Source organism: Micropterus dolomieu, linkage group LG16 (genome assembly GCF_021292245.1).
Source record: "Micropterus dolomieu isolate WLL.071019.BEF.003 ecotype Adirondacks linkage group LG16, ASM2129224v1, whole genome shotgun sequence".
Lineage (NCBI taxonomy): Eukaryota > Metazoa > Chordata > Actinopteri > Centrarchiformes > Centrarchidae > Micropterus > Micropterus dolomieu.
This window is the reverse complement of record NC_060165.1, coordinates 16,680,688-16,701,135: the sequence shown is the minus strand read 5'-3', so window position 1 is coordinate 16,701,135 and position 20,448 is coordinate 16,680,688. Positions and strand designations below refer to the sequence as shown.

Sequence of the window (20,448 nt, the reverse complement as noted above, 5' to 3'; positions counted from 1 at the left end):
ATGGTGATGGACGAGAGTCAGTGGTTCCGGAGGAATGGTCTCACTTTCTAAAGTTAGAGAGAGATGTGAGACAGTATGGAAAGACAGAGTGAGAGAAAGGATAGAAAAATAGAACATGCAGTATTTGTGTTAGGGCTGCACAAATTGTGGTATAGACCCCAACAAATGTCACATCCTCATGATTAGAATAGTTTTATTTTTTACCATATCGTACAGTCCTAGTTTGTGTGTGTGTGTGTGTGTGGTCCTGTGCCTATAGAGATGATGGACGATGGCATGCGTACACACAATCTGCTGACTCGGCGACCGTTACATTAACCATTAATTGCCTTTTTCCTCCCTGTGTTCGTGTGAGTGTGTGTGTGTGGTTAATGGCTTGTGGTGTGCAGCAGGGCAAAGATACTGCAGGATTCACTTAATATTCCTGCCACCTGCCAGCCATAATCTCCATCCTGCAGCACCTCTCAAGCCCCTGTGCTTTAAAATACTGTTGCTTTGTTTCTCCACACCCTCCGATTTTCATTTTTATGTCGTGCATGTGTTATGTGAGCATATCAGCTGTTAAATCTCCCGCAACATCCACTTAACCTGGCCCTTTTGAGTGTGAGCGTGTCTGATATGGGTCTGTCTTTGATCAGCATCGGCATGGTACTGTAGCTGCAAAATGGGATTGAAATAAATGATCGCAAACCTTTTGATAGTTTTACAACCTTATGTTTCTTTAAAGGACTGAAAAGGCTTCCAAGCTTTGTGAAAGCTGGTTTCCAAGTAGGAGCCATGAATTTACACTTTCTTTAACAACTGAAATGTAAGCACAAGCTATCTCACCATTTTTTCATGACTTTGCCATGCAGGAGTTGCTATATGGCGTAACGTGGTCTACTCTTGCTTTGGTTTTGTATTGCCGCACTCCCACGCTGTTACCAGGGTGAGGACTTTGCTGCCGTGTTGTTGCCATGCAGCTGCTCTGTCTTTGCTGTGGTTTTGCCTTGCTGCTGTGTTGTTTTCGGTGTTAGTGTTGCTGAGCAGGCCCACTTTGACCTGTGTATGACCTCTGCCCCTGTAGGTCATCATGTCCCCCTCCAGCCGCTGGTCACTGGGCCACATTTACACCCCTCACCGGCCTCCTCTCCACCCTCCTCTTCCTCCCCCTCGACTCTTCCATCTTCCTCACAAAGCTCAGTCACAGGTCTTCCACGCTTTTCCTTCTCTTAGCCTTTATTTCCACATGATTTTCTTTTAGTTGAGGAGACTGCGTCATCTGTAAGTGCTTCCATTTTATTCTGTCGCTTTTATTCAAATCGACTCTGCATCCATGGGTGTTCTGTTTGCAGTGTTTGTGTGTGTTATTCTTCAGTTACTACCTCTATCCCCATATCAACAGTTAGTAGAATTGCTATTCATAGTTTTTACGTGACGTCACATTCCAAAAAAGACGTTATTTTCCGCTGCCGGCCAACAAGGAAGCAAGTGATACACTGTTACTTAGAGTTTGTTACTTTTGCATTGCCAAAATGCTGGATGTTTGTTGTGCTTTCGGATGCACTAATCAACGAGGAGACGAGCCTGGGCTGTGTTAGGTGAGGAATTCCCTACAAGGTAAACGTAAACATTACTACAGTGGAGAGCTGGCAGGGACCTGGCAGTTTTTAACGGCAGAAATACGGCAGCGGGTGCTGTATAAGGATCGCAAGTGCCCAACTCTTACAGTTTGTGTCCATATCTATCTTTTTCTTGAGTTGAGAGGTGATTGAAATAAAATTTAACGGCTTTTGTGGCGTCTCTACGAGGGAGTCCGGCGTGAGCCACTATCTTGATCCATTTTGCCCTCCAGGTCACCGCGCAAGTCACGTGACTGAAAACTATGAATTAAAGGTTCAGTGTGTTATATTTAGAAGGATCTAAATATGTTTTCAATGGTGTTTAAAGACATAATGAACAGTTATCTTTTTATTACCTTAAAATTAGCCATTTCTATCAACAGCCCAAACTACTCTACTACTTCTGCTACAGAAGGTGTTTAATACATATGAAAAGAAGAACAAGTAATGTTTGTAGTAGTCTGGTTTACTAGAAGTAGGAACAGAAGTGAAATTTAGACAAATGGAGGCCCACACATTATTTAGCACAAGAGCCCACCGAGCGTGTTGGCCACCGTAGCTTCTCCTGCGCGATTGGAAAGAGATGGTTCAGCGGTGACAGATGGTGCATTCATGTGGTGTCGCAATAATCAAACAGTATTTTTTTCTTCCTCCTCCTTCCTCCTTATTGCAAAAAGAGAAATAAAGTGTACATGCCATATAAAGAAGTATACAGAACTTTGATTCTTGCAAAATTACGTATTGGATATACACGTTTTGCACACATGTAATTGCTAATATGGTTATAACTGCTTTTCCAGTCCTATATTGTAGTTCTGTGACTCCTGTATGGCATATATGCAGGAGTATATGCATGGTTTTGGGCTTCTCTGAAAGAAAACACTCTGGAGTGTCTAACCCAAATGAAAAATGATTGTAAGTGCTACTGGAATTTATTAATATAAGTTTAAACACACTAAACTAATGTTTTTCATTTCGGCTTAAAAATGCTTGCTAACAAATGCATGCAGAAAATTATAGCTGGGACTTATTACCTGGAAAACACTCTAGGGACACAGCATAAAGCTTTACCTAGTCCAAGTAAAAATTTCATACCAAGTCATGAAAAATTACATGTATATGTCTTAGCGTAATTTCTCTAAAACAGCACCACCCCTTGGCGGCAGGCGGCTGCTGCTGCATCGCTCCGTATTAGCCGGTAGCTCGACGCAGTTGTGTTTTTTTGCTGGTAGATCATGAACTTCCTACTTAAAGCTGGATATTGTGATTTTCATCGGCACAATTGCTTGCAATTGGCTCGGCCTACCCACGAAATAACAGGGGCTGGCACTTTCTTATAGCGCAGGCTCTCGTTGGCTGTTGAAGGCTGTGAAACGGAGATTTGAGCTCCTATTGGGTTGGATTTGGTGTCACTCAAAAGGTTAGAGTTCAGTGGCTAATTTGAATACAAGATATCGTAGTTGTTTACATTCAAATCGGCGTTTTTACGGTTATAATGACATGATAATAGCAAATATGAAACGATGCTGCAGTAGTCCCTGGGGATTTATTTTAGGAATAATGTGTTTTGGACTAAATGTTTTTACTGGATTGGATCATCTGGACCTTTGACAACGTAACACCACCATTTTTGTTGGAATATAATCAATCGGTGGATTACTATGAGGCTTCATAGGTGAGCCGCGTCAATTTTGCTTGTACTGGTTGGTCTGACAGAGGCGCTGATTGTACCCGCTGTGGTGACTGTATCTTGAAATGGTTTGCATTGGTGGAATCACGAGGATTTTTGCTTTCAAACAGTGTATCATGAGTATGAAGTTAACATAGCAGCTGTGTGCACATACCGAAAGCTGCCGCCAGTACCTGATGGCCCGTGGGCTAAGAGGTTAACAGGCTATTGTTGTCCTGAGTGGTACAGACAAACTGAGCGTTGCTGTGCGGAGCTCCATCTGGCTCCGTGTATAGTAGAACGGAGCCGTTGGTAGAAAAAGCAGTTCAAAACAGAGCGTTCAGAACAGGAGGAAATCTGAGGTTTTGGCTGACAGGGATTTCTTTTAAATACTTTAAACTCATTTGAAGCTTTGGCCACGTTTAACATGAATATCCAACATTTTTGATAAGTCATAAAATGTGGAAAAGCATAATAGGTCTCGAAATGGGACTATCCGAGGAGCATTTGAATGCACAGTGAGTTGTTGGTTGCAATTTGCAACCCCTCATTACCAGATGAACTGAACCTTTAAAGAAAAACAGATGACACTTCAGCCAGTTTTGCAATGCTGACCCATTTAATTTCTTTACAGCTAACGCAGACCTCGTATTTAATGTGCCACATTGCACCGATTCAGCTCCTGAATGGGGATGTAATCCCTCCTTAACGATGCACGTTTAAGATGTTAAATGCATAAATAAAAAGTAGTCAAAGCAATAACCACTACTTTAAAATTAGCTAAATGTTTATTAAAATACTTCACACACAGAATGCTTGGAATGAGCTCTTAACACTTTTTCTCTCTGATCGACACTTTTTCTCCCTCATGCACATCTTCATCTTGCACACAAGGTAGAAGCTTCAAGGGGTCATCAAAAGAAGACTGCACTACGAGAGCACACACGATGTACCAAGAAATGATTCAAAAGTGCAGTAGACTCCCTTTGCACATGGGGCTGTTCTCTGAAGGTTTGCAGAGCCAAATCACACGCTGCATGTCCCTGCAGCATTACTTCATGTTCCGACCTTTCTGCAGAAAGATGTTGATATAAAACATATATTCAAGGCAGGCATAGGTCACTCAGTGGCTTCATGTGTGTTTGATGAATTTGAGACTGATCCTGGTGATGAGTTCTTCACCAAGATGGTGTCGTGCTGCTGTGCTTAATCCTGTAACCTGATAACAAGATTATAAGGTCTTGCTGTGGTTGTGTGAGAGGGCAGAGAACTGGATCATTATTAGTATTGTTGCTATAGCAGTGTGTTGATAGAAGATAAGTGGAACATGGTTCTGTTAGTGTACTGCAGAACTCATGAGATTAACCCGGTTTACTTCAGTAGTTCTTTAATGTTTTTTTAAAATCAAATATTAACACGATTTAGATGTATTATATATAGAAATGAGCATTAGACAGAGTTCAAGGACAAATTTAGCCTTCTGCTGTTGAAACTGCAGCACTCAGTCAAGTCTCCCCTCCCCCCCAATCGTCTGAAAATAAAACAAATATACTGGAGGAAAAGCACCCTCAGCAACAAAACCCAGACGCTTGATTGGCTACCGTGGGGTTAATTTTGAAAACAAAGTAGATTGTTTGTTTCTACGCTTTGAAGCCACAATAGCTTCACAGTGGCAGCAGCAGACAGTCCACAGCTCTTTGAAAATCAAAAATGCTAGGATGTACAGGAAGTGCACTACTGCAAAAGCAGCAAACAGTAATTGTCGAGGACCAGCAGGATCTTGCATTTAAACATGTATAAGTTTGGAAGATTAAAAGGAAACTTGTTATGTGTGACCTTTGGTTCATGATTTCTGTTCTGCTTTTTCATCTTATTTCCATTACTTCATATGCAGCACATCCTACATTCATCTAACTCTGTTTTAACTGACTTTATTAGCATGAAATTGTTTTAAAAAAAAGGCCCCAATGTGTAAAATGTTGATGTTCAACAGAAACTGCCGTTTGCATTCAAAATGTGATGAATTGTTTGGTTTGAAAACATCCTAAAGTACAATATCAATACAATGTGTATTATTTTCAAAATTGAGGATAAAGGTCATTGAAAATAATTTGGTTCTTTTTCCTACTTCTCTTTCTGTCAGATGGAGCAGCCATCCATGGACCAGAAGGGCCACGCCAACGTGCCGTGGATTGTGGAGCCGGGTCAGGAGGCCAAGAGAGGAGTCAACACCAAGTACGAGACCACTATTTTCTAACATACACCCGCCTTGTCCACTCCTGTGTGTGTGTGCCTTTCAGAGGTTGCCCTGCATTGGGGCCCCGCCCCGGAGTTGGGCACGAGCGACGCACGCCGCCGCGTCACCACACCGGCTGAAAAATACAAAACAAAACATCCCGCCCCCTTAGCCGAGCCTGTCCACTGCATGATGACGTTTGGCGCTGCGCTGTCTCTCTCCTCTTTCTCCTTGTCGCCTCTTCTCTCTTTTGTTTCTGCTCTCCCCCTCTTTGGCCCTGGCCCCATCCTCATGCCTGCAGGGCTGGCGCATGACCTTTGAACCCAGGGCCTGTGGTGCACTTCTGTCTCCACCTGTAGGGGAAATTGTCAGCTCCGTTTTTCCACTTCCTGTTTGTCGGTCAGTCAGCGGTCAACCAGTCGGTTGTTCTGCTTCCAGCTTTTTGTTTTTTCTTCTTCCTGTTGATGGGTGCAACCGTTTGGCTTCGTCTCTCCTCCTTTTTCTTCTGACTGCCTCCATCCCTCACTTTTCTCCACATTTCAGCTCCTTTGTCCAACTGCCCCTGACAAATTGAATGAGATTTGTAACCAGAATACTGCTAAGCGCTGTGACAGTGTTTTAGCTGTCTGCTGAGTCCAGTGTGGGAGCTGACAATCAGGAGGGCTGTTGTCAAAACATGACAACTGGAGGAAGGTCCAGACTTTTTAGCCATTTTTTAATCAAAGAGGAGAGCTGAATTACAAGAGAGGTGATGTAGCACAGTCTTTGACGCAAACTGGTTCGTCCAGCAAGCTACTAGAATGTATTTCATCTTTTTGATTCTATCAGATTATTTTTTGAAAATATTAATAAACTTGGGAGTTTCTTTGACAACCAACTTTTAACTTGACCTGTGACACAGGAAGAAGTAGGTGTTAAGTTTTTTGCTTTTATAGCACCTTGTGCAGCACATGTGTGTGTAATATATGTTCAGAATTATTTTAACCCCATGGATTTTTCCCTGGCAGTAAACCTTATTTTATTTGGGGGAAAAAAATCTTGTATGTAAAAGGTTTAGCATGTGGGACGCATGGTGGCCATTTTGGATTTGCTGAGCAGGGGGGCCGGTGGAGAGGCGGGGTGTGAGGGCTCTCTCGATAAGTGATGTCATCTCATTTGCAGGGCAATGCCGGACGCTCATGTCTATTACTGTGGAATGCAAAGAATGTAGCCAGCCCTAAACACGGACCTTGTCACACATACAATGCAAAATGGACTACAAAGGACCTCTTGCTCACTTTCAAAGGACTACAAACATGGACGCTACTCCAGTGTTTAAGGTTGACTACAATATTTTAACATCCTTCATCTACATGATGCTTGACACAGTAAACATATGACAGACACTCAATACACACACTAACAGGACTGCATCTTGACAGACAGCAGTCTGCTCTGAATGTACACTTATTTAAAAAAGCAGCCTAAACTTTCTGCAGCTACAGCAGGATCTGTTTTATGCGCCCAACTGGGAGTCATGCCGTGTGAACTTTTGGGCAGTCACAGGGCGTCTGTTGGGTAACAGACAATGGGCTTGCTAAAGGCACCACTGGGCATGTGTCAGTGTTGGAATGGGCATGGGTTTGAGGACATCTGGCTGTTTTTTTTTTTTCGTTTTTTCTTTAAAGTCAGAAAATAATAGATATATGCACAAGCGTGTAAATGTGATTGGACTAGCTACAACACACTCAAGATGCAACAGGTATGTCTCATCGTAACGGATGATGAACCTATGTGAACAAAACAGCATCTCGTGTTTAAAAAAAAAGTATTCTATTCGTATTGCCCGACATTTTAATGTTTAATATGAGAGTATATTACCATGATGATTATGATTATTCTTGTGCAATTCTTGTCTACTGTTGTCTTAACGTTACATTATTTTTCTATGATGAGATGAAAACCTTGGGCTTGAGAATGATGGCCATCCTTTAAAAAAAATCTTAAACTAGATGATCATACTTGTACGCAGAGAGTGAATGTTGCAGGTGGCTAGCTAACTCTTGTCAGGTCAAATCCTCCATCATTTATCATGGGGCTCTACTCTTATCTAGCAGATGTACTATTTTAAACGCAGTATTACTGTATTATTTGGATGAGACATTGTCCAATTATAAAATGTACATAGATATTTTGCCAACTCATTGTTCATACATGTAATGTAAAAGAGAAAAAGAATAAAGGATTTGCAGTACGTGGCACTGGAAACAAGGTACCAAAATAAAGGTTGGAAATAAAAAAAAAAGAAAGAAGAAATGGCAGATTGTATTTTGAGTGAAAACTGAAATGGGTCATTTGGTGACATCACTGCTGACCAATTTATGTATATAGGCTTGGGCTTCCAGCACACTGATTTTTGTAATTTTGGCCATTATTTATATCCTTGTAAAGCACATGGAATAAAATGACTTGTAAAACCATCATTTACCCATACCAAGTTGTCATCAGTTATTTCCTTTTCCCCAACCTGTTTATTAAAATGTTTCACTACCAACTTTTAGGGAATCTGAGCAATTTTGAGTGGATAATTACATTTTATTAACTTGTCTTGTTTTTGTAGGTATTGGCCATCATGCTTGAGTTATGATAACATTGTACTAAGGTCTTATTTTTAGCGTTGTTGCTGTATTCCCACATTTCTGCAAACAACTTGGTGTACATAATCAAATGACCAATGAAATATCTTTTGAATAGTTAAAAGAAGATGTTTAAGAAACGTGCATCTGCAATCTGTTCTTAAATGGCTGTATTTATGTTAAATCACACATCAGTCCTACCCTTCGAGAAGAAGAAAGACACACTTAAATAAATATTGTATAAAATCTCATGTCAAGTAAAGTCAAAAGATAATGATAGTGATCCAAGCCATCTAGTAACAAACTAACCGTATATAATAAAAGTCACATACCTCATGTTGGATCTAGTACCAGGCTGTGATGGCAGTGACTTCAGAGCTCACTCTTCCAGGCCCAGAACCTTAACACTGAAACAGAGATCAAATCTTTAATAATTGTTCTTATACAAATTAGGGCTGAAACAATTCATCAATTTAATCAACTACTAAAAAAGCATATCGTTTTATCGGATTTGTTTAATCCAACTATACAGAGCACTATTTCGCACGGACATTTATTACCGTCGCACTTCACCCTTACGCTGTGTGAACACAACGTGATTATGATGGCGCTGTTTGCTTTGTGTCCAAAGTATGGGATTATTTCAAGATAAAAGAAAACAACTCTGTAATGTTACAGTCTGTCCACCATAAAACAAAACTTATGTCACCTTATCACAACGGCACAATGGCATCTCAAGTCAAATTTATTTATAAAGCACATTTAAAAACAACCAGAGTTGAGCAAAGTGCTGGACAAGTTATGCAGTAGAAGACATAAAAATTAAAACCAGATAAATTAAAATAGGCCAAACAATTAATGATTGAATACAGCAATAAGATAGAAAAACAACACAGTTAGATACAAAATAAAAACACGAGCGCAGGGGCCTCTAGACAGACTCAAACGCCAAAGAATAAAAATATGTTTTAAGTCGAGACTTAAAAGTGAAAATCATCTAAGTGTGCATTATCAAGATTTTATATTTTATAGTTAATACAATGATCCCGTGGACAATTACATGAAAACAAGTAAGTCTTTAGAAGACAGTGATAGTGACTGCAATGAGCCCAAAAACGGACATGAATACAGAGGAGTCTGTAGCGTTTCTAGATATGCTGGTTGGTTGACTAAAATGTGTAACGTGTTATGTGCAGTTATGCGCGGTTAACCGTACCCGGTTATCATGGTAATTAAAATGTATACGGTAATAGTAACCTTCGGGAATTTTACCATGATTTACCGTTAAACCGGTAATCATTTCATCCCTATTTAGCAGCTGCTTTTTGAACAAGCTGCAAGCGTGATAAAGATGAGTGACAGATGCCAGACTACAAGGAATTACAGTAATCAATTCGAGAGGATATAAGAGTATGCAAGACAGTTTGTAGGTCCTTTACAGAGAGAATAGGTTTAAGTTTAGCTATGGTCCTTAAATGAAAAATGCTACCTTTAACAACAGAGTTTATATTTTTGTCGAATTTTAATGCTGGATCAACGATAACCCCTAAATTCCTAGCAAAGAGTTGTACATTAAGGGACAGAGGGCCCAGAAAGCTCCAGCAGCAGGGTGCCGCCAAGCAAAAGTACATCTAAAATGATGCATCAATGAAATAATCTGTAGAAGCTTCGACTACTAAAATCATTGTTAGCTGCAGCCCTAATACGAATAGATAAACCAAATAGTTTTATGTATTGACTATACAGGCTTTCTAGCTGGACTAAAGAGAAACCTATAAATAAATGAATTACCCCCACCACCACCTCCAATGAAGTTGTCTTTGCCATGTGGGGTGTTCCCTCGTGCTAAATTCATGTGGGTGATTCACACCTTCAGGTTGTTAAAGTCATTAGTGACGCACAAACAGAAGTGTAAATTGTTGTGAAACCTTTGGAGAGAATATTTTGCTGGTATTGTAAGTGGCTGAGAGTTAGTTGTTTAAGCGTACGTTGACTCTATGTTGTCAGGCCATAATGTGATGTAAATACAGTGGTCACGGCATCACACTCCAATTAATTGATTTTGGATCCAAAGTGCTGTTACAATACTAGTGTGACCAAGCTTTGGGCACTCTACACTAGAGGGTGACACAGGAGTGGATTTTCAATCCTATCCCATTCCGCTCCCACAAAAATAATCCTGTTCCTTCCTAATCCTGTGACAGAGTAAAAAAATAAAAATCCCCAATCCTGGAAGAATAACTCCCTCCCTTTTTTATCCCCGATAAAAAAATAAAAATAATCTGAAAATAGTGGTTATTCATATTATAAATGCAAATGTATATATAAATAAATGACCTATGACTCTTGTTCTGTGACCTCCCATTGACTTTTCCCCCTGTCTTGTAATTATTAGTGAAATTGATGTCAGTCCCAAAAACATGTCAGCCTCTCCTCTACACATGGCCAGCAGTACGTTAACGGCAGTGTACAGTGTGGTATATGTTTACATCTCCACTGAGTGCCAAGTAGCAGGCAAGAACTGGTAAATTTTAACACTGTTTCAAGCAAAGACCGTTTATGTATTTAGTTTTACACAATACTAAATACACTTGCAATTTTCCACCAGAACAAGAATTTCAATCAGTCATCGCTTGTTGCTTTAAGATTATGTCACTGACAGCAGTTATCTCACTTGTTTCACACAGAGGTCACAACAAACAAGACTTACAGTACTTACTTACTTAAGTGATTGTGGCTGCTTAGAACTGATTAATGGTGATGATCAGATGAAAAAACCTCTTAAAGACTACACAGCAAGTCCAGTTTGTTACTAACGACCGCTGCACAGACAACCCAATTTAAACAGCTCAGGAGCACTTTCACTCTGACAGAGGTCTGCAGCGGGTCAGCGGTTAGCTGCCTTCTCATCAGCTACCTCCACTGGCCTGCAGACAACCCGACTGACACTTTGCTACTCGTGGTAATGATAAACCAGGCTGTAGTGTTGCCAGGTTTCCATGGTGACCACATCCGCTCACACAGTTTGACCCATAAGCCTCTGTGTAATGCTGAAAAAGCACAAACATACATTGACACTGCCATGATAAACAGGCAACAAACCATCACAGTCATTTATTGACCAAAAGGTACTTTACTGTACAAGCAGAGATACATTTTCTAAAATGATTCTAAAATGTCTGTTTGCGTATTATACTGACTTTTCAGCTGATTAAACACGTTTCGCCTGAAATTTTCTGGATTTCCAAGCACTGAAGATATATTTCGACACTGTGGCTGAGGTTTTTGTGCATCATTTCAGACCGACTGCGCCTAAAGAGAAGCATGTTATCTATCTAACCAAAAGGTACCACCCTGCTAGCAAACATGTCATCTTAGATGCAGCTTTCACCACATCTCTTTCCTTTAAATTGTAGCGATGAGAGATTTCATTAAACAAACATGAAGAGGCTGACAGGGTTTGGGAGCTGGAGCCCCCCTCAGACTGTTCTCACCACATGGCTGTCTGAATCTGACTGACAGAACGTGCAGCCAGAAAATAGACCCAACACTGTTCACTGTTACAACTTTGAAAGGATCTACTGTGGTAAGAGGCAAAGGTAAGTGTATCTCAGGTCAAATCATGTACGTTTAAATCTTCAGTAGTATCGCATGCATGTGTATTACTCCAGCCAACATTGGTTTGATGTGTAATATGATGTATAAAATGCAGGACTGGGTTCCGATAGTCTGTTCCAAAAATGTTCCCATGTCCTTGTTCTTTTGAGCAAAAAGCAACATGTGATACATTCAGGTAGAGCTGAAAGCAATTAGTTGATTAATTGAAAGACAGTGAATGCCCATTCTAACAATCAATTAATTGTTTAAGTCATTTATCAGTGACAAATGTCAGACATTTGCCAACTCCAGCTTCTGCATGATGACTATTTGCTGCTTTTCCCTGTTTTGTATAATTGTCTTAAGGATTGCGCAGTCACGACTCGAACCGGCGACCTCGGGTACAGGAGGTGGACAAACTGACGAGGAGGCTAAAACCCATGGGCACTAGCGTCGGTCGCCAGTGCATCTCTTAAGGTGTCGGGGAGTGAGGTTAATTCACTGCACAGCCTCTCTGGCTTCCGTCACATTGACATAAAAAGCAATTTAACAGACGTCAACTTGAGTTCTGGCAATTTGTGATGACGTTTTACTATTTTCTGACATTTCACTGCGTAAACAATTAAACAAAAAAACTTAGATTAATTGATAATAAAAGTAATTGTTAGGCGCAGCCTCACAGTCAGGAAATGTTAGCTCAGGCTCATTTTAGGCTGATCACTACTATCGGCAGTTAAAATGAAACATCGCCATAAAAGCTAATCTTTTAAGTCGTTTTTCTAGTAAAAACGTGTATGCTTCTCAAATGTGAGAATTTGCAGCTTTCTTCCACTTTAGTAAATTGGACCGTTTCTTAAGCTAAACAAGAAGTTAGATGACATCAATATCAGTATATCATCAATATCATCTGAAGGGTTGTTTTTTTTACCCTTTCCTGACATAGACCAAATAATGAACAATCAATGATTGATATAATCTGCAGATTGATTTGTGATGAAATAAATCGTTAGTTGCAGCCCAAACTGTGTCACATACATAATTAATCCAAATTTCATATCCTGTGCTGCTCATCTCATATTCAGGTCGCAGCTACAGGTTGTGAATATTAGTTAGGCTGCCATGAAAATCTATAGTGTTTCTGCCGAGAGAGCCTGAATGAGTTTTAGTTATTTATAACTTATCTGCATATGTTAAAAGCTAAACCTAATTAGATTATAAAGGATTGGAATAAATGCTAAAGGTTTATGCTGGCTCAGAAATACAGTATACGTTAACTACAGTATGTTCCACAAATATATACTGTATAAGAGAGTTTACTCTCCTCTACAACACTGGTGTTATTGCAAGATTTACACCACTGGTAGATCTTTTACACAACATTGCCATCTTTTACCAAGCCATATAAAAACGGAATAACCTCTGAAAGGCTGAACAAGCATTTGTCATGAGCCATAAACTGCTGAATGAAAAGGCTCACAATCTACAGTTACAATCTGCAGCCAATAGAAGCGAGCGCTGGGCCGTTTTCTGAGATTGGAGGAGAAAGGTCCGGGGCGGCGGCACATTGGTTTGCTGAGGATTTACTGCCAATCTGCAATTTGGTGCATTCTGTTGAAAACTCAAAAAAATATATTTTATTGTTTGTAAAGAGCAGACCACTGCGGGATGAGTGTGGGTGGAAATTCAAGACATTATTTCTGGAAGATTAGACCAGGAGTAGAGAGCGGTGCAGTGGCTGCTGTATTCAGGCTTCCCAAAGCTCCAACAGCTCGATTTTATTTCTATTGCTGGCAGAGGTGGAGGCGCAGGACTTAACTGAACACAAAGAGGGACAATGAGGGAAGAATAATGAAGGAAGACAGGAACACAGACTGCAGATTTGCACTGTGAACAGAAAATGACTAATTATGGCAGGACGCTGGTTTGTTAACTGACACAATTTTCTTAGATTTCTACTGTTTGCAGTGAAGTGCAAGACAGTAAGAGTACGTGCTTTGTTTCTCCGTCTGTGGCAGACTGTGGGAGAGGGCCAAAGTTCCAGATGGTGTGTACTGCCCACGGCTACTGGTTAAATGAGACGGCTATGTGAAAACCACTCATGTAACAATCACAGTAATATATGGCATTCATTCAACGGGGACAGCTTTGATAGAGTCAGATCCTCATCGTTTATCCTGTGTACACGCTTAAATCAACATTTGTATGCCGCCACATTCAGGCCCAAGAAATGGAAGGAGCAGGATCTGCATACAGACACTATTTAAAATTTTTTGCTGCATTTGGTTAATGACTAGCAGAACTTTTGTTTTTTTGCACCTAGCAGATGTGATGCAACAGCATTCACATTATCATAATGTACTGAAATAGTCAAACATGAAACTGACTCGCTGGAAAGTGGGTGATAGAGGAATAAACTGCCTCTGCAGAAGACTTTAACAAAAGGTAAACACACACAGATACACACCCAGCTGGGCTTGGCTCGGCTCGTGATGTGCAACCTGATAAAGCTGGACACAGTGAGGAGAGCTGGCCAAATAATAAAAGCCTCCCTCTCTCTAAACACTGGAGCATCCACAGTAGACTCTGGCAGGCTTTATCTCTGTAGGGTACAGAAAAACAACTTGGACAAAACAATCCTGCACTGTCCTCCACAAGAAACACTCATGCGTAGTGCAGCAGTCTGGGAAACGCATGTTATTTTGTTTAGGAAACGGGACTGAAAAAAAGATTTTACTTAATTTGTTGAAATGAATTCATAATTGATTTGAATGTTCTTCTGCAGATTTGACAAGTTATCCACTGTTTGTCATGTTCTGACCATAAAGAATAGTTTAAATCATACTTTTATCTTTAAAGAAATAATAATTTGACATTTATTGTGATAATTATCGGTATTGAATGACATGACAATGTGGTAACATTTATCGCCCAGCCCTAACGGAGGGGTGTTTCTAATATTCTGCCACCTTCATGTTTGTAAACAACGAGGACAAAAAAGAAACAATATATAATGTAGTCCAGTACAACACCACCTTTACCTATAACCTCAGTAATAATCATAATTGAACTGACACATTTCCCATGATAACAATAACTGAACATAATTAATGTTGTAAAGGTAGAAATTATGACAGAGCTGTTGTACTGAATTGCAGTAGATTAATAAAGTGGCCATGGAGCATACACTGATAGATTATAAAAAAAATATATAATAAATCTTTTCTGTTGACTCCGACTTCAACCCAACAATATCCAGGAAATGTCCCATTCCTCTGCCTCGACTACACAAGCAAGTACAGCTACGTGACGAGAGGGTTTACATAACATCAAGCAGCACTCCTGGCCTGCGTTCAAACCAAGGAGAATTGGTCAAAATAGAGTTGGTGGTGAATATATGAAAATGACCTCAGATGTGGTTCAAGTTTGTATTCACTGAATTTGCACATTTTTACAGAAACCCAGCATCAATTTAAATCTGCTTGTTTGAATGATGCTGCATGGAGTGCCAAATGGGTAGAGGATAAGCACGTAGGTTAAGTGCTACAGCAAAATGAGATTTGACAGCGCAGCAAAAGGCTCAGAGGAAGTATTTTACGTAACGAATTTGCTACATTCAGCGCAGCTAAATGCAGAGCGGAAACGTTTCCTGCAAGTTAGGTGATGGTGAAGCATGTGGGAGAGCTGCACGTTGATCTACCCTGGAGAACACAAAAACTACAACTGGCATGACTGAGATAAGAGCTGACGGGCCCTCGCTAACGTCGTGGTCGGCATATCTGAGACGACTTTGACATCTGCTTCCAAAACACCTAAAGCTCAGACGACGTTGCGGCTCATAGCGAGCCGTCTCCCTGCAGTCAGCCGACATGACAGTGGTGAAGCCAAGCAGTCCGTAAGCTGCTTATGTCACCTTTTCAGTACACAAGAATGAGTATAGCAGAGATCATGAACACATCTTTTACACAAGAAGAATTAAGAAAAATGTGTGATCAGGTGTTAATACCAAGGGAAGAAGAGTGGAAGGTCAAGCTGCACTAAGAAAAAGGTTTAAATAAATAAATAAACACTTATCACAAAGTTGTTTCACCTTGAATAGAAAAGCCTAAAGACATTCAAGTTAGCGTCAACATCTGTTGCATTACTTTTTCCTAGGCAACATTTAACTGCATTGCACATAAACTCCCTCTAAATTAGCCCAATAAATGCTTATCACATATAAATACAATAACTAAACTACAAACTGCCTTATAAATATTAAAAAACTATTCTGGTAGGGTGGTTAGGGTAGCGGAAATGTGCTGTCAGACCACTAAAGAACCGTGACAGGATTTCTGTAAATTTAGACACGAGAGGACATTTCCCATCATGTTTAATTTTCACCACTGTTACTTTAGATATATTTCCCCTTATAGGGGAAATCAAAAGGTATATATATATAGTACATGGGATTTATTGTTTTGTTTTTTGCTGTGGTATCGAGAATTGTAGAATTTCACTGATATTGGTATCGACTACTAAATTTCTGGTATGACATCCTTAATGTCAATATATTCATATATACATTTTCTTAACTTTTTTTTTTTTAGCTTAGCATGAAGACTGGAAGCAGGGGGAAAACAACTAGCTTGGCTCTCACAAAAGTCCAAAAAAACACCTACAAACACCTCTAGAACTCACTACTTAATGTAATGTCTTTGCTTAACCTGCAAACAAACAAGTATTTTGTGGCTTTATGAGTCTTGCCGTTGCCATGAAAAGACAGAAGCTACATAGCTTCCCTCTATAGCCACAAATGGTCATTTTTAAGTATGGATTAAAGTAACAAAATACTAGATTTTTATTAGTAGAAAGTGGTGTTGATCATCTCATCTAACATGTGAATCATTTCCAAAAATATTCCTTTAAGACAAAAATCTAATCAAGCACCCATTCAAGGGTTCTTGACATAAAAATCATTAAAAAGCCTTCCTGCCTTATTTATAGCTAAAATGAAATAGAGGTTTTGCTTCAAGCATTCACTGATTTGCTTGATTGTGATCATTGATTACACCACCAGCTCAGGCAGGCCCGGCAGCAAGTGCCTACTTTATATTCTTTACTTTATAATAACTCATTGACACATTACGGCGCTGTATTTAATGAGTATCCGTGTAGAGCAAGGTTGCTTACATTAGCAGAGGAGCCAATAAACCATATTAAGCCATCTGTTGTCAAAAATGGTTAAATCTCATGACAAGAGTGAAAACCCATCACTGACTTTCATCCCATCCCAACCCCCCAAGTTAAAAAAAAAAAAAAGCGCGAGGTCTAGTTGCTGTGTACATGTTGCTGTTTTTAGCAGTGCTACAAATGACTGAACAAATGTTTTCCAAAGAAGCACATGAAAGATAAGCAGATAAACTGCACAAACGTACAGAAGCTTCCCGAGGCTAGACAGACTACAAGCCCACACAGCTCATCAGCCTGCTCCAGTCACTCTGCTCCAGATCTGTCTGCCTTCATTTGAGCTCAGCAGCAGCAGCACTAATTGTCTGGGACAACCAATGTTTAATGCTAAATGGTGCGAGAGCGCAGGCACAAGTAAATACAATATTGGCTTCCTTACAAAAGTATGTTAAAAATGACCCTGTTTGTTCCTTGGTCAAACTAAAGAGTAAGTAACCTTGAGGACTGGTAGACTACTTGTGTAATGATAACAAAAGGGATTTATTTGGGAGTTCTCTTTCCCTGCTAGTAGGGCTTTGCGATATGACAATAGCTATTGTTTGAAGATAGAAAAGCTTCTACCGTTTATAGTTATGCTCAATCGTTTATTTTGTTGTGTCGCAAATTCCACACTTTACCGTAATATTTTGGTGAGGGAACGGCCCTTCGCACTGCAGTAAAGTTAGTTTTACGTTGGAATTCGACATTTATCCAATGTCTTACATAAAACCAGGGGCGTAGGTATAGACAGTGCAGACAGTCCAGCTGCACTGTACTGGGGGCCTGTGACGGGAGCGGCCCGCAGAGTTACGAGCTGGACTCTGTCAGTTACATGGTAAAAATGTATCGAGTCTCAGCACTCAACAGTAAACCCCCAATGCATATCTAACAATTTTTTCATTGAAGATCAAGTAGTATATATAGTTATGTGCATTTCCCCCTTTACTGGCGACCTGTCCAGGGTGTACCCCGCCTTGCGCCCGATGTCAGCTGGGATTGGCTCCAGCCCCCCCGCGACCCTGTACGCAGGATAAGCGGTTAACGATGGATGGATGGATGGATTTCCCCCTTTGCCGTGGTGTCTGACACTGCAGAAGTAGGCTATAAGGTGTACAGTGAAATATAAAAAATTGATTCCACAGAATGAATTTAGTCTTATTTTCTTTACTATTCGTGTCACATAGCCCAAATATGCAAATATGCAGTGATGATTGCTGGGTAATATGTATATGCCTACCCAATCTTAAGTTTGACACAGTTCATGTGACAAGACTCCAGAAACCGTGTGAAACTCAAACTGCCAAGTAGGCTAGCAGAGCACACTTGCAAGCTAGCAGTCATGCTATTCAAACATAAAAGTACTTTCAAGAAGAGACAGGAGAGAAAAGAACCGGAGGAGAGGGTCGCAAAGCTTCCAAATAAGATTGTTTTGGATTACTGAGGACATTATCAAAGATTTCGCTCAATGCAAGGCTCATCGGATGCCTTTCAAATAGGTGAGTAACTTTTCAAGTGCTTTTTCAGTGGATTTGGTGTGGCTGTGGTGCCGCTGTTTAAAAGGCTGATATCATTTCGGGACAGATCGCTGCTGAGTAGGTCCTACCTGTTCAATTGTGTGGATGTGCGTGTGGGTATTAAACTGTATGTGTGCCGTAGCTGGTCTGTTTTCAGGACGTGGTATTGTGTTATGAGTAGGCCACTTAATGTCTGCCTAGATTTTAATGTATTTAAATAATAAATGTAATGTAATTAAATTCATAGTAATTATCCAGAAATCATATAGGAAAAAAAGATGCATCGATAATCGTTTCATATTCGCATCGCAGCCCTCCGAATTGTAATCGAATCGTGAGGTGCCTAGAGATTCCCACTCCTACTATCCAGCAGTGCCAGCCATTTTTTTTTTTTGCACGTAGTGCGTACTATGTCTGAATAGAAAACCCCAACACAACATGTCTCAGTAATATTGCTCGTGTCCATGAGCATGCGATGCACATTAAAATAGTTAAAATTTCAGTGTTTTCCCATAGGTTTTTGTGAGCTGTGGAGGAATGTTTTGGTGGTGGTCGTGTTGATCATGGTCAGGGGTTTGGGGGTTCTCCCCCAAGAAAATTTTAAGTTTTCCAATGTTCCAAAAATATGCAATTCAAATCATATTGGACCATTATTTTCACCATATCTCTGAACAAATAGTTGGAAAAGCTAGAGCAGATAATAAATAAGCAACACCTAAAGATCAGTCTACTGGGGAGGAACTACAACCTTTAGATTTGGGGAAAGTAATTTGGTTGGTTATGATGTTCTCCACAGTGATTTTACATTTATGGCACAGCATGTTTTTGGGCATCAACCCCTAAGCCTTAACGGTGGGAAAACCCTGTTAATATGACCTCAGAATTATTATAGATAGGATTGTTCATGTTTGCCTTTTGTGTCTTCATTTTACAGCTTTTGACATTTATTTGTAGACATTAATATAAAGAAATAGGCAACATGAGAAAAACCTCCTCTCTTCTGAGGTGCATTTTATTTGCACATTAAAATCCAAAAAGAAACGTATCCTCATTAGCTTAAAAACTAGTTTGCATCACTAATTTGCTTTTCTAACCTCAGGTCCTCCAGTCACCATCCTTTCTTTTCCTAACAACCACTTTTTCAGACTCATCTGAGGCTACACCAATTTACTCTAAGTTTGTACCTGATGTTCTCAACATTGGACAAGTAGGTAGAAATAAAATACAGCTACCAGTTATTCTCTATAAATTGAGCTAATGTTAAGTTACATAGCAGCCAAAAGATGCAGCCTACTGTGCTTTCCTGCTGAGCTGCACAGTCTGAAGGGGAGAGTAAGATGTTAGCTAACTTAGCGCAAACAGGCTTCACTTTTCCAGCAGTTGGGGAAACAACAGACAGACTTTTCTTGGTCTTGAGAAGCTAACACACCATAACCGACACAGTACATTTACTTTATTTTCCTCCGCTCACGTTCACCATCACTTTCAGCCGCTCTGACAATCAAACACTCGCTACGCACGCGCACCTCCCGATTCGGAGTTACATTGCTCTTATAGGCTAAAAGCACCTGTCAAGCAGATGTCCTTTGAAGAAGCTATAATCAAGCTATGACTGTTACTGTGCTTGCATAGTGTGTGAGTGAAAATTAGTAGTGCATTGATAGAATATAGGCCTAATGATTGTGTGTGAAATTTTAGCAGCGGCGGTCACAATTCAGCAGCGGCACACCATTACAGTTGGAAATACCACGTTTCATTGAATTTACAAAAAATGTTCTATATTCAGATATGTATCGTTATTGGGATATTCATTTTGTCATATCGCACAGCCCTACCTGCTAGTCTAATTCTTTTATGATGGATAGGCTTTTCTTCCTGAATTTTGTTCAACTCTCTGATGTGAGTAAAGCTGGGTATAAAATCACAATGCTTTTATTAGTACCAACCAAAATGTGTCATAGCAGTAAGTATTGAAAGGGTCAAATACTGAAAATGTCTGGTCAGATACATA

At 40.1% G+C, this 20,448-nt stretch overlaps 1 protein-coding gene and 1 long non-coding RNA gene across 7 annotated transcripts in view; one reads left to right on the top strand and one right to left on the bottom strand.

Moving 5' to 3' along the window:
• anks1b (ankyrin repeat and sterile alpha motif domain containing 1B) overlaps positions 1-7,978 on the top strand; it is a 262,630-nt gene extending 254,652 nt beyond the window's left edge. For all 6 annotated transcript variants that reach the window (XM_046071972.1, XM_046071971.1, XM_046071973.1 and 3 more), the window contains 2 exons: positions 5,414-5,505; positions 6,668-7,978. In XM_046071972.1, the coding sequence (XP_045927928.1) occupies positions 5,414-5,505; positions 6,668-6,716 (141 nt within the window). In that variant the 3' untranslated portion in view covers positions 6,717-7,978. The remainder of the gene's footprint in view (positions 1-5,413; positions 5,506-6,667) is intronic.
• The window catches only part of LOC123984837, a 29,211-nt gene continuing 12,806 nt past the window's right edge, over positions 4,044-20,448 (bottom strand). The window contains exons 2-3 of the long non-coding RNA XR_006828531.1: positions 8,454-8,528; positions 4,044-4,342 (exon numbers count right to left, since the gene is read on the bottom strand). This is a non-coding gene — a long non-coding RNA (uncharacterized LOC123984837). The remainder of the gene's footprint in view (positions 4,343-8,453; positions 8,529-20,448) is intronic.